This window comes from Bombina bombina, chromosome 2, assembly GCF_027579735.1.
Source record: "Bombina bombina isolate aBomBom1 chromosome 2, aBomBom1.pri, whole genome shotgun sequence".
Taxonomy (NCBI): domain Eukaryota; kingdom Metazoa; phylum Chordata; class Amphibia; order Anura; family Bombinatoridae; genus Bombina; species Bombina bombina.
This window is the reverse complement of record NC_069500.1, coordinates 447,486,919-447,502,031: the sequence shown is the minus strand read 5'-3', so window position 1 is coordinate 447,502,031 and position 15,113 is coordinate 447,486,919. Positions and strand designations below refer to the sequence as shown.

Here is a 15,113-nt window from a genome sequence, read left to right as displayed (position 1 = left end):
ATCTGAATATTAGTTTGCGATTAGTTGGCAGGGGTTCTTTTTTTCTGGAGGACAGGGAAATAAGTTTAAAGAACACCATGGCAGCAATAATGATTTGAGGAAGGTAAGGAATAACCTCAAGACTATCCTTATACAATGTATTTACTGTTTAATGTTCATTTAAATACTGAAGCATAGCATAATAAAAATACAATGCAACAACCCTTTGCCCGAGTTTCAAACAAGTAGTAGATTTTTGAAACGTTTCAAAGTTACTTACATTTTCCCTACCCCATATCATGTGACAGTCATCAATCACAAAACATACAATTATATATGGTGAATATATAAGGAGGAAATACAACATTTCCTTAAAACTAATCATGACAGAGGAACGGCACAGATCTTGAAATATTGGTCCACACAATCCAACAGTGGTAGAAGCAGAAGGTAAATTAACCCCATGTCCAAGAAGTTCTGACAAACCATTGAAGTAGGTCCCCATAAATGGAACTTGAAAAAAGGAGTTAAGCCTAGGATACTTGACAGTCTGTCAAGAAAACCCCTGGGATTAATTTTGTTTCTGTAAGGGTTTGATAAAGGAAAAGGAAGAGGAAAATGAATTGCTTTATCAAGCCTTGATGGATTTGGATCACAGTTCATTCTTGGAAGTTCTACACTGAAAGGCATCTGCTAGGGACTGTAAACACGCAAACACAAACTGTATATTTGTTCTTTCACATACAGGAAGAAAAATAACTTTTGCCACCAGGGGAACTTTAAAAAAATTTGAGCAAAATCCAAAAAGGAGGGGGGGGGGGGGGAGACATTAAAAGGAAAAACATTAAAAAAAAAAAAAAAAACATTAAAAGGAAAAACAATGACCCATCAAACTGTTTTAAACCAAAAACCTATGATGAAGAAAACCATAGCTTAGACAGCTAAATGCAGTGAAATGAGGCAAATATTGCCGCAGATAAGACAACCAATAAAAAAACATAATTTATGTAAGAACTTACCTGATAAATTCATTTCTTTCATATTAGCAAGAGTCCATGAGCTAGTGACGTATGGGATATACATTCCTACCAGGAGGGGCAAAGTTTCCCAAACCTCAAAATGCCTATAAATACACCCCTCACCACACCCACAAATCAGTTTAACGAATAGCCAAGAAGTGGGGTGATAAGAAAAAAGTGCGAAAGCATAAAAAACAAGGAATTGGAATAAGTGTGCTTTATACAAAAAAATCATAACCACCACAAAAAAGGGTGGGCCTCATGGACTCTTGCTAACATGAAAGAAATGAATTTATCAGGTAAGTTCTTACATAAATTATGTTTTCTTTCATGTAATTAGCAAGAGTCCATGAGCTAGTGACGTATGGGATAATGACTACCCAAGATGTGGATCTTTCCACGCAAGAGTCACTAGAGAGGGAGGGATAAAATAAAGACAGCCAATTCCTGCTGAAAATAATCCACACCCAAAATAAAGTTTAAATGAAAACATAAGCAGAAGATTCAAACTGAAACAGCTGCCTGAAGTACTTTTCTACCAAAAACTGCTTCAGAAGAAGAAAACACATCAAAATGGTAGAATTTAGTAAAAGTATGCAAAGAAGACCAAGTTGCTGCTTTGCAAATCTGATCAACCGAAGCTTCATTCCTAAACGCCCAGGAAGTAGAAACTGACCTAGTAGAATGAGCTGTAATCCTCTGAGGCGGAGTTTTACCCGACTCAACATAGGCATGATGAATTAAAGATTTCAACCAAGATGCCAAAGAAATGGCAGAAGCTTTCTGGCCTTTTCTAGAACCGGAAAAGATGACAAATAGACTAGAAGTCTTTCGGAAAGTCTTAGTAGCTTCAACATAATATTTCAAAGCTCTAACAACATCCAAAGAATGCAATGATTTCTCCTTAGAATTCTTAGGATTAGGGCATAATGAAGGAACTGTAATTTCTCTACTAATGTTGTTGGAATTCACAACCTTAGGTAAAAATTTAAAAGAAGTTCGCAACACCGCCTTATCCTGATGAAAAATCAGAAAAGGAGACTCACAAAAAAGAGCAGACAATTCAGAGACTCTTCTGGCAAAAGAGATGGCCAAAAGGAACAAAACTTTCCAAGAAAGTAATTTAATGTCCAATGAATGCATAGGTTCAAACGGAGGAGCTTGAAGAGCCCCCAGAACCAAATTCAAACTCCAAGGAGGAGAAATTGACTTAATGACAGGTTTTATACGAACCAAGGCTTGTACAAAACAATGAATATCAGGAAGATTAGCAATCTTTCTGTGAAAAAGAACAGAAAGAGCAGAGATTTGACCTTTCAAGAAACTTGCGGACAAACCTTTATCTAAACCATCCTGAAGAAACTGTAAAATTCTCGGAATTCTAAAAGAATGCCAGGAAAAATGATGAGAAAGACACCAAGAAATATAAGTCTTCCAGACTCTATAATATATCTCTCTAGATACGGATTTACGAGCCTGTAACATAGTATTAATCACAGAGTCAGAGAAACCTCTTTGACCAAGAATCAAGCGTTCAATCTCCATACCTTTAAATTTAAGGATTTGAGATCCTGATGGAAAAAAGGACCTTGCGACAGAAGGACTGGTCTTAACGGAAGAGTCCACGGTTGGCAAGAGGCCATCCGGACAAGATCCGCATACCAAAACCTGTGAGGCCATGCCGGAGCTACCAGCAGAACAAACGAGCATTCCTTCAGAATCTTGGAGATTACTCTTGGAAGAAGAACTAGAGGCGGAAAGATATAGGCAGGATAATACTTCCAAGGAAGTGATAATGCATCCACTGCCTCCGCCTCAGGATCTGGACAGATACCTGGGAAGTTTCTTGTTTAGATGAGAAGCCATCAGATCTATTTCTGGAAGTTCCCACATTTGAACAATCTGAAGAAATACCTCTGGGTGAAGAGACCATTCGCCCGGATGCAACGTTTGGCGACTGAGATAATCCGCTTCCCAATTGTCTATACCTGGAATATGAACCGCAGAGATTAGACAGGAGCTGGATTCCGCCCAAACCAGAATTCGAGATACTTCTTTCATAGCCAGAGGACTGTGAGTCCTTCCTTGATGATTGATGTATGCCACAGTTGTGACATTGTCTGTCTGAAAACAAATGAACGATTCTCTCTTCAGAAGAGGCCAAGACTGAAGAGCTCTGAAAATTGCACGGAGTTCCAAAATATTGATCGGTAATCTCACCTCCTGAGATTCCCAAACCCCTTGTGCTGTCAGAGACCCCCACACAGCTCCCCAACCTGTAAGACTTGCATCTGTTGAAATTACAGTCCAGGTCGGAAGAACAAAAGAAGCCCCCTGAACTAAACAATGGTGATCTGTCCACCACGTCAGAGAGTGTCGTACAATCGGTTTTAAAGATATTAATTGAGATATCTTTGTGTAATCCCTGCACCATTGGTTCAGCATACAGAGCTGAAGAGGTCGCATGTGAAAACGAGCAAAGGGGATCGCGTCCGATGCAGCAGTCATAAGACCTAGAATTTCCATGCATAAGGCTACCGAAGGGAATGATTGTGACTGAAGGTTTCGACAAGCTGAAATCAATTTTAGACGTCTCTTGTCTGTCAAAGACAGAGTCATGGACACTGAATCTATCTGGAAACCCAAAAAGGTTACCCTTGTCTGAGGAATCAATTAACTTTTTAGTGAATTGATCCTCCAACCATGATTTTGAAGAAACAACAAAAATCGATTCGTATGAAATTCTGCTAAATGTGAAGACTGAGCAAGTACCAAGATATCGTCCAAATAAGGAAATACCACAATACCCTGTTCTCTGATTACAGATAGAAGGACACCGAGAACCTTTGTAAAAATTATTGGAGCTGTTGCTAGGCCAAACGGCAGAGCCACAAACTGGTAATGCTTGTCTAGGAAAGAGAATCTCAGAAACTGATAGTGAGCTGGATGAATCGGAATATGCAGATATGCATCCTGTAAATCTATTGTAGACATATAATGCCCTTGCTGAACAAAAGGCAGGATAGTCCTTACAGTTACCATTTTGAATGTTGGTATCCTTACATAAGGATTCAATATTTTTAGATCCAGAACTGGTCTGAAGGAATTCTCCTTCTTTGGTACAATGAAGAGATTCGAATAAAACCCCAGCCCCTGTTCCAGAACTGGAACTGGCATAATTACTCCAGCCAACTCTAGATCTGAAACACATTTCAGAAATGCTTGAGCTTTCGCTGGGTTTACTGGGACACGGGAAAGAAAAAATCTCTTTGCAGGAGGTCTTATCTTGAAACCAATTCTGTACCCTTCTGAAATAATGTTCTGAATCCAAAGATTGTGAACAGAATTGATCCAAATTTCTTTGAAAAAACGTAATCTGCCCCCTACCAGCTGAGCTGGAATGAGGGCCGCACCTTCATGTGGACTTAGAAGCTGGCTTTGCTTTTCTAGAAGGCTTGGATTTATTCCAGATTGGAGATGGTTTTCAAACTGAAACTGCTCCTGAGGATGAAGGATCAGGCTTTTGTTCTTTGTTGAAACGAAAGGAACGAAAACGATTATTAGCCCTGTTTTTACCCTTAGATTTTTTATCCTGTGGTAAAAAAGTTCCTTTCCCACCAGTAACAGTTGAGATAATAGAATCCAACTGAGAACCAAATAATTTATTACCCTGGAAAGAAAGGGAAAGTAGAGTCGATTTAGAAGACATATCAGCATTCCAAGTTTTAAGCCATAAAGCTCTTCTAGCTAAAATAGCTAGAGACATAAACCTGACATCAACTCTGATAATATCAAAAATGGCATCACAGATAAAATTATTAGCATGTTGAAGAAGAATAATAATGTTATGAGAATCATGATCTGTTACTTGTTGCGCTAAAGTTTCCAACCAAAAAGTTGAAGCTGCAGCAACATCCGCCAAAGATATAGCAGGTCTAAGAAGATAACCTGAACACAAATAAGCTTTTCTTAGAAAGGATTCAATTTTCCTATCTAAAGGATCCTTAAAGGAAGTACCATCTGCCGTAGGAATAGTAGTAAGTTTAGCAAGGGTAGAGATAGCCCCATCAACTTTAGGGATTTTGTCCCAAAACTCTAATCTGTCAGACGGCACAGGATATAATTGCTTAAAACGTTTAGAAGGAGTAAATGAATTACCCAAATTATTCCATTCCCTGGAAATGACTTCAGAAATAGCACCAGGAACAGGAAAAACTTCTGGAATAACTACAGGAGATTTAAAGACCTTGTCTAAACGTTTAGATTTAGTATCAAGAGGACCAGAATCCTCAATTTCTAATGCAATTAGGACTTCTTTAAGTAAAGAACGAATAAATTCCATTTTAAATAAATATGAAGATTTATCAGCATCAACCTCTGAAACAGAATCCTCTGAACCAGAAGAATCATTAGAATCAGAATGATGATGTTCATTTAAAAATTCATCTGGATAAAGAGAAGTTTTAAAAGACTTTTTATGTTTACCAGGCAGCGATTTTCCTGAAGTATCTTCTGACTCAGATGCAACATGAGACATCTTGCAATATGTAAGAGAAAAAACAACATATAAAGCAAAATTGATCAAATTCCTTAAATGACAGTTTCAGGAATGGGAAAAAATGCCAAAGAACAAGCTTCTAGCAACCAGAAACAATGAAAAAATGAGACTTAAATAATGTGGAAACAAAAGCGGCGCCCATATTTTTTTAGCGCCAAATAAGACGCCCACATTATTTGGTGCCTAAATGCTTTTGGCTCCAAAAATGACGCCACATCCGGAACGCCGACATTTTTGGCGCAAAAGAACGTCAAAAAATGACGCAACTTCCGGCGACACGTATGACGCCGGAAACAGAAAAGATTTTTTGCGCCAAAAAAGTCTGCGCCAAGAACGACGCAATAAAATGAAGCATTTTCAGCCCCCGCGAGCCTAACAGCCCACAGGGAAAAAGTCAAATTGATTGATTCAAATGCATTATCCCAAATATGAAACTGACTGTGTGAAAATAAGGAATGTTGAACATCCTGAGTCAAGGCAAATAAATGTTTGAATACATATATTTAGAACTTTATAAAAAAGCGCCCAACCATAGCTTAGAGTGTCACAGAAAATAAGACTTACTTACCCCAGGACACTCGTCTACATGTTGTAGAAAGCCAAACCAGTACTGAAACGAAAATCAGCAGAGGTAATGGTATATATATAAGAGTATATCGTCGATCTGAAAAGGGAGGTAAGAGATGAATCTCTACGACCGATAACAGAGAACCTATGAAATAGACCCCGTAGAAGGAGATCATTGCATTCAAATAGGCAATACTCTCCTCACATCCCTCTGACATTCACTGCACGCTGAGAGGAAAACCGGGCTCCAACCTGTTGCGGAGCGCATATCAACGTAGAATCTAGCACAAACTTACTTCACCACCTCCATAGGAGGCAAAGTTTGTAAAACTGATTTATGGGTGTGGTGAGGGGTGTATTTATAGGCATTTTGGAGGTTTGGGAAACTTTGCCCCTCCTGGTAGGAATGTATATCCCATACGTCACTAGCTCATGGACTCTTGCTAATTACATGAAAGAAACAAGGTCTTTGAAAAAAAGAAAAAACGGAGCGCCCACACACAATATATATATATACACACAAATACAATAATAAATTGATATAAAAACAAGCATATTTACATTTTTACAAAAAGTAGTCTTGGTTAGAGTCACTTGCATGTAACACTTCGCTTCATAAGTATTGCAGAGATTTAGATTTTTTTTTAATGACTTACATTTTCTTGAGTGCCTAGATCTGGTTTATGCCACGTCTCAATTTTAATGAAGAAATCTTCTTTCATATATTCATTCTAAGAAATAAAAAACACTATCACTCAAGAATAAAACGAATAATTCACAATAAAATTGAATTTATAATTTCCCTGTCAAATACTAAAAAAAACAATGTGGTTACAAACGTAAAAGCATAATAATTAATTCATTACTAATAACTGTCAAAGTTGCTTTCAGTCAAATTTCAACAAATTTAACTTGGAGGGTTTTATAAATAACACCATAGCACTACTCTATACAAATCTGTAATGAGGCATAAAGCCTTCACTGACTATTAAAAAGGTATCTCCGTGTCATTAAAGGGATATGAAGCCCAACATTTCTCTTTCATAAATTTATTTTGTTCTCTTGTATTCTTTGTTTGAAACCAATTTAGTAGTTTAAGGAGTATACAAATGTCTGGAGCACTGCATGCCAGCAGTTTAACATGAATGTATTTAACAATGTTATACACTGGCAAGAACACTAGATGGCAGCAGAAGTAAATTTTTCACTTCTTCAAAATTGTATCTGAATTTTGCAATAAAAAAAAAGGTTTCATGCCTCTAAGTGTTTTGGTATTATTTGTTGCACAGATTTACAGAGATTAATGACATACTGCACAATTCACTTGGCTGCTGTAATATCAGTTCTCAGATATCCTAATAGTAGGTATATATGTATAAATCATTCTCCATTTTATGTGGATAAATAGAAAACAAAACAAAAACTAATCAAAATTTTAACTACCTGGGAAAGTTCTTACCTCCTTCTCTAGAATAAAATGTAGATGTGTAAGGATATAAATGCGGCAGATATGGATACACTGTAAATGTCAGCTACAGCAGCTTTTATATTTTACTTATCCCTTTCCAATAAATATGACTTGTTTAAAAGATTAGGAGTAAATAACAAAAACACTGACCGTGTAGAAAAGGAAAACTTTGAATAAATTTGTAAGATAAATATTTTATATTGCTTGATATATTCACATTTGCTGACCATAGCTACCAAAACTACTTTATGCACATCCTCCAAAATCATAGAACGTGAGTAACTATCCCGTGCAGAAATTGTTTACCAATAAAGTGTTCTAGTTTGTTTCGAAATTGTGTACAGTTCTCAAACTGCCACTTTCAGACTAATGAACACACAAAAAAAAACTTCAGTCAAGATTTCCCACTTGCTAAGACGACTTTTTGGAGTCAAAGGTTTTGTGGCACCCCTTGTGCCTAACAAACAACATCCATGCATAAGTCCAACAATTTTTTGCATAACCAAATGTAGTGAGAATGGAGAAAAAGTAGGAAATGGAGTGAAACAGAGATGAAGGCTGGTAGGTATGTGAAAAATTGCCCTGATGGTCTAAAACTTAAAGGGACAGTAAAGTCAAAATTAAACTTTCATGATTCAGATAGAATATGCAATTTTAAACAACTTTCCAATTTACTTCTATTATCAAAATTGCTTTGCATTCTTATCATACTTTATTGAAGAGTAAATCTAGATAGGCTCATAACAGCTTAGGAGCGTGCATGTCTTTAGTACTCTATGGCAGCAGTGTTTTGTAACATTATTTGTAGCTTTGTTATGCAATGTTGCAAAACACTGCTTCCATGGAATATTAAAGACACATGCACACTCCTGAGCTCAAATGACCCTACCTAGATTAACGCTTTAATAAAAGATACTAAGAGAACGATTGATAATAAAAGTAGATTAGAAAGTTGTTTAAAATTGCATGCTCTATCAAAATCATGAAAGTTTAATTTTGACTTTACTGTCCCTTTAAGATATTTACCAGAATTAAAACAAAGTTGTTGATGTGATGGCATAAGAGACCATATGTGAATGCTTTTAATAGTTCTATAGTGTTGGCTTCATTCTTTAAAGGCTCAAGGTACAAACAAGTAATTACCAAGAAAGTGTGTTTCTAAGTCCTTTAATGTTACTTGCTGTTGATGGTTAAATCGTAAATTTAAAGATTTATTAATCTGTGATAATATGCGTGTAAGACAAAGAGGCCATTGATTTTAATGTTTTTTAAAATTTATAATACTGGATGTTTGTGAACATATGAAAATACTACCATAGAGTATAATATATATTCCAAGAAATCCTGTTCATAACATTATAGGAGTAATCACGAGAGATATACAGAAACGATCACGTGATACACCTCTGAGAAACAAAGTAACAAAGTGTTTCTAACAAATTGCTTCTAAAGTAAAGTTACAATCGTAAGCTCGTTACTTTATTAAAAGTGGAGCCAAATAATTAAAGGATTTGGTATATGTACTATACTCTTATTTTAAAAAATAACGTTTTAAATAACGCTTTGAATGTATTCAGATGCCGGCATCAATTTGTTATGATTGATATTGTATAAAATATTAGGAGCATTTTCTCTGTGTAGGAATAAATTATACAAATTTTTAAAAAGCATTTATAAAGAGATCTCTCATTTATTTTACCCTTGTAAATCCACTGAGTATCGGTAAGGGTGCAGGTACACAGATTAATAAATCTTTAAATTTACGATTTAACCATCAACAGCAAGTAACATTAAAAGGACTTAGAAACACACTTTTAAGTTGGATCCACCATTAATATCTATACAATATACTTGATGCAAAATTAACTCTATATTATATTTTTACCGGTCACAGCTATTTGTAGCGCTATCCCACTCCCCTACTTTGTTTCTATTTTTAAGGTGATTTTTTCGAGGTCACATCACCTTTTGGGATTAGCTAAGAGTCAGAGTGTAGAATCCTTGTATTAACCTCTTCTTACAGTAATTACCAAGAAAGGTCAAGACTTGAACTTGTAAACTGCAAAAATGGCTGGATTAACACACTCAAATAAAAGCCTTAAAAGCTTTCAATAACTTACTAAAAAGACTGCAAAGAAAATACCAAAATGTATGCTTACCAGATAAAATTAATCTCTTTAATGGTGGTGACAGTGTACGAGCCATCACATGTGGGATTAACCTCCAATCTAGTAGGAGGCGGCAAAAAAAGATAAATTCAAGAGTCCACAGCCACATTCATTACTTTTGGGAAATAAGAACCTGGCCACAAAGAAGAGGCAAAGACACCCCAGCCAAAGGCTTAAATACTCCTCCCACTTCCCTCATCCCCCAGGCATGCTGCCGAGGAACAAGGAACAGTAGAAGAAATATCAGGGTGAAAAGGTGCCAGAAGAATACAACTAAGACGCCCCACATAAAAAAACGGAGGGGGGCAGTGGAATCTTTCCCAAGGAATAAAATGTTTTTCTTCCTAATGGGAAAGAGTCCACAGCCGCATTCATTACTTTTGGGAAAACCATACCCAAGCTAAAGAGGACACTGAATGCCAAAACGGGAGGGTACAATAGGCGGCCCATTCTGAGAGCACCAAGCCTGAAACCACTACCCAACAAAAACCCCACTTCGTCCGAAGCAGAGAAAACTTTAAAAAGGAAAGGGCCCAAGGACACTGACCAGCAGAGAGTCCAGAAGCCTAGCAAGAGACCGCAAAATCGAACTCAACTGAGCCAACAACAGTCGGTCCCTCAACGCTCACCCCTCAATAAAGAGGAGAACACCAGCCTAAACTCCCCAAGGGATAGGGCAAGGAAGAACAAAAGGGAAACCAAAAGGTCACCACAAAATCCATAAAAGGAAAACCCCCAATAGCGAGCCCAGCTCACAAAAGATCCAAATGGATCCTGACAGACAAGGGGAGGCTACGCCCAGACCAAGCAGAAACCAGAGGTTTAGGACCGGGCATCTAAACAGAGAAACCCTTCTCTCAACATCGTTCAGACAAAAAAGAACGTGTAAAAGACCCGGATGAAAAACCCTGAGTCAAGAACACGCAGCCATCATCAGGATGGCACAGAAGAATACTTGCTGAGAAGTAAAAAGTGGCCAGCAAGAGAATAGATTGCAAAAAAAAACCTCCCAGACAGAGGGCACACTCTAGGCAATCGAAGATGCCATACCTACACACAGGGCTCCAAAAGGGGAAGCACATAACCTCAACGAGGCCCACTGCACCCCCGAGAGAGAGGTTACACCCAGAACCCGAAGATGTATGGTAACCCTAGACCTTCTGCTTGCAAGCCCAGAGACCTAGCTACTATGCTAGTAGTACTTTGTAGTAGTACTTTGTTAAGTCCAGCCCACCAACCCTTCACTACATGGAGAGGAGCTCTAGGGTCTGACGACCCCAGGCACAAGAGAGAGAGAGGCAGCAGAACTCCACTGACCCAGTCATCCAAATTGAAGGTTATAAGGACTGAGACAATCCTTCCTGCCTCACGGACCCACCGGTCCTCTAGAATGCTTAATTGAACACAGAGGATAACATGAGCACTCGGTGCCTCTATCGGACCAACCAAACAGAGCAGCGCCACGTGTCCGAACAGCTACCACACAGAACTGAACCCAAACAGGACCAGCCTGCAATACCGGTCCTAACCGTCAAGCCGAATAAATCCTCCCTCAGAGGAGAAGGAAAACAGACAGGACATCCTATCGGATAAAAATAAAATGCAAGGCAACCCGTAGGTTAATGCCCAAAAAAGGACCAGCCAAACGGAGCCCTGATCTTCTAAAACAACTGGGAAGTTCTCAATATCTGGACAATCAGGAGATTACATCATCCCCACATCTAATGAGGTGCGCCATTCGAAGAGCAGACTGTAAAGGCGCGCAATTCTGTAGGCACCACCCTGTCCTCAAATTTTATTCAATTTAGGAAATAAAGGTTCATCAGGCAATATGACCTCTGGAACCCCTGAACTCGTCAAAAACTTTCTTTAGAAGAAGCGCATATTCTTAAAACTAAAGTATGGTTCCACAGCAGCTGGAGGTTGAGAGGCAGCAGAGTCTGACCCAGAAAGTTCATAGTCTCAGAAAGAACTTAATACTCGGATAACCCTATCAGTTAAATTAAAAAATTATGTGATGTACTCTGGGAAGGAGTGCAATATGTAATATTTTGCTTGCGCTTAACAGGGCGAGGTAAAGCATTAAGGCCGCAGACACCGCCGTCTGAACTGCGCAGTAACGTCTGGAGAAAAAAGGCCCCCTCCAGATGGAGGATCAGCAATGCTACGGGAAAACTGCATGTGTATAGAGATAACATTGTAGGGTACGCACCTCACTGAACGACAACTCCTCAGAGGTGGACGGCTCTGTGATATTATCACTTTATCAAGGCATTTGGAACATAATAGAGAGGGGGAACTAGGGCCTCCTCATAATATAAACAGGAAATGCTCTTTAGGAATAGAGGGAGTGCCCTCCAAAGAAACTGAATCCTCCAACACTAGAGTAATAACCGGAGAACTAGAGAGATAAAACATCCTCTCATTTATTTATTTTTGTAAAATAACGGCACCTCTATATCTCAATGGCTGGGGCACTCACCACCTCCTATGACCCAGACAGTACAGAGATGTATGGCTCCTCTCTGATAGTCATGAAGGAGGGAATGAATCACAATGTGGGACCGTCCCTGCTATGAGAGAAAGCGCGCCAAGATTATAAGCAGCATGGCTCTCAAAGTGAAACCTATATATTCCATAACAGCCTAAGAGCCCATAACATCTCACACATAAAGCAGCATAAAATCAAATAAACACATAAGATTATTATTCCCCCCTGTTCAATAATCCCCTAAGGAGATATTAACCCTTGATTCTATAAAGATAAAAGGTGCCACACTGTGACCCTGTCTTCACATTACGTAATAAAAAATGAAACGCTCTTACCAGAATCTACGCTGTGGAACAGGAACACGGCCCTTCAAGTGTGACAGGTGGTAGCATCGCTCCTGACATGGACTTGAGAGAAAAAAGCTATCTGCGAAACTCGTCAATGCCGATTGCTGTAGGAGCTGTTAATAGGAGTCGGGATGGTGTCGCAGAGGAGAGCTCTCCCTGCATCTCCGGACTCTGACTTTCACCCAGGCCCTCAGTGAGAAGCTTATAGGGTTACTTAAAACTCCTGTCCCATTGCGAAGAGTAGTACCCTCCATAAGAGACAACATTAATTCTAACACTTCTCTGCCAACCTCCTGGGATGAAAGGCAAAGAATAACTGGGGGATGAGGGAAGTGGGAGGAGTATTTAAGCCTTTGGCTGGGTGTCTTTGCCTCCTCCTGGTGGCCAGGTTCTTATTTCCCAAAAGTAATGAATGCGGCTGTGGACTCTTTCCCATTAGGAAGAAAATACCCAATACACCAAGAGAATTTAATGCCTCCACTTTCCTGTATACTTCACTCAAACAAATGGCCAAGAAAGGCTAGTAAGGGAAAAAAGGAATGAACAAAGAAGGGTAAATGAAGGGCAAACTAGAACTGCTGCCAATTGAACAGAAAAAGGGTAGTCCTTGTGGAGTCTCAACACCATGAAAGAAATACATACATTTTGTTTTCTTTCATAAGGTGATCCTATGTGGGATCTAGTACCCAAGGTTTGGAGTCCACAAGATCACCATAAAAGGGTTGACATGAAGTTAAAATGATGGTAAATTTCAGACTTTAAGAACGTTGCAATGAAAAAAAATATATTAGTGTACAAGCAAAACCGCTTAATTATTATTTATTTAAAAAAAAAAAAAAAAAATTATATATATATATATATATATATATATATATATATATATATATATATATATAAATATAAATACACGATTTCTAATCCTATTTGGTATTCTTCTGTTCCTCCACCCCCTTTCATTTCCTCCTCTTTTGGCTGGGTTATAACAGAGAGCAGTTCAACCCACTTTCTACATACTGTAGGCTTCTTAAGGGCTTTCAGAATTTTAAGGTAGGAAGACTACTGACGAGACACTGCTGTATTAAAAACTTTCCTCCCAAAAGCAGCTTTGGAAGAGTCAAAAGACATCAAAGTGATAAAACAGTAAAGATGCAGGGGCATATTATGACCTAAGCCAATAAGGCCCGTGCCTAGGGCGGCAGATTTGGGAGGGGAGTCAGATCTGGGAGAGCGTCAAGCACCATTCACCTAAGGCAGTGTTTCCCAACCGCGGTCCTCAAGTACCCTCAACAGTCCTAGTTTTCATTATAGATGAACTAGAGCACAGGTGAAATAATCAGCTGATGGATGAGAGCAGGTTGGTTACTGATCAGCTGATTACTTCACCTGTGCACTGGTTCAGCTATAATGAAAACCAGGCTTGTTGGGGGGAATTCCCTGCCGAGCATCACAGAACAGGTAGCAGAGCACAAGGACCGTATTGTTCAGTCTATGGGGGAGCTCCGGAGGTCAGGTGAGTGAGTGGGGGATCAGGATGTCCGGTGGGAACTTACCTAGTAGAATGAGTTGTAATTCTCTGAGGCGGAGACTGTCCCGCCTCTACATAAGCCTTGTGAATCAAAAGCTTTAACCAAGATGCCAAAGAAATGGCAGAGGCTTTCTGAACTTTCCTAGGACCAGAAAAAAACAACAAATAGACTAGAAGTCTTTCTGAAATCTTTAGTAGCTTCGACATAATATTTCAAAACTCTTACAACATGCAAAGAATGTAGAGATCTTTCAAGAGTATTCTTGGGATTAGGACACAAGGAAGGAACAACTATTTCCCTATTAATGTTGTTAAAATTCACAACCTTAGGAAGAAATGTAAACTAAGTCCGCAAAACAGCCTTATCCTGATGGAAAATCAGAAAAGGAGACTCACAAGAGAGAGCAGACAATTCATAAACTCTTCTAGCTGAAGAGATAGCCAAAAGGAACAACACTTTCCAAGAAAGTAGTTTAATATCCAAAGAATGCATAGGCTCAAAAGGAGGAGCTTGCAAAGCCTTCAAAACCAAATTAAGACTCCAAAGAGGAGAGATTGATTTAATAACAGGCTTGATACGAACCAAAGCCTGAACAAAACAGTGAATATCAGGAAGTTTAGAATTTTTCTGTGAAATAAAACTAGAGCAGAGATTTGTCCCTTCAAAGTACTCGCAGACAAACCTTTATCCAAACCATCCTGAAGAAACTGTAAAATTCTAGGAATTCTAAATGCCAAGAGAATTTATGAGAAAAATACCATGAAATATAGGTTTTCCAAACCCGATAATAAATCTTTCTTAAAACAGACTTACGAGCCTGTAGCATAGTATTAATCACTGAGTCAGAGAAACCTCTATGACTAAGCACTAAGCGTTCAATTTCCATACCTTCAAATTTAATAATTTGAGATACTGATGGAAAAACGATATTTGAGACACAAGGTCTGGCCTTAAAGGAAGTGGCCAAGGTTGGCAACTGGACATCAGGAC

The 15,113-nt window shown here is 38.6% G+C and overlaps 1 protein-coding gene across 1 annotated transcript in view; it reads right to left on the bottom strand.

The window, feature by feature from the left end:
• Positions 1–15,113, bottom strand: part of PITPNB (phosphatidylinositol transfer protein beta) — a gene marked incomplete in the record, with an annotated part of 520,198 nt that overhangs the window by 212,597 nt on the left and 292,488 nt on the right. Inside the window, 1 exon segment of the mRNA XM_053702082.1 lies at positions 6,780–6,854. Coding sequence (XP_053558057.1) covers positions 6,780–6,854 — 75 coding nt within the window.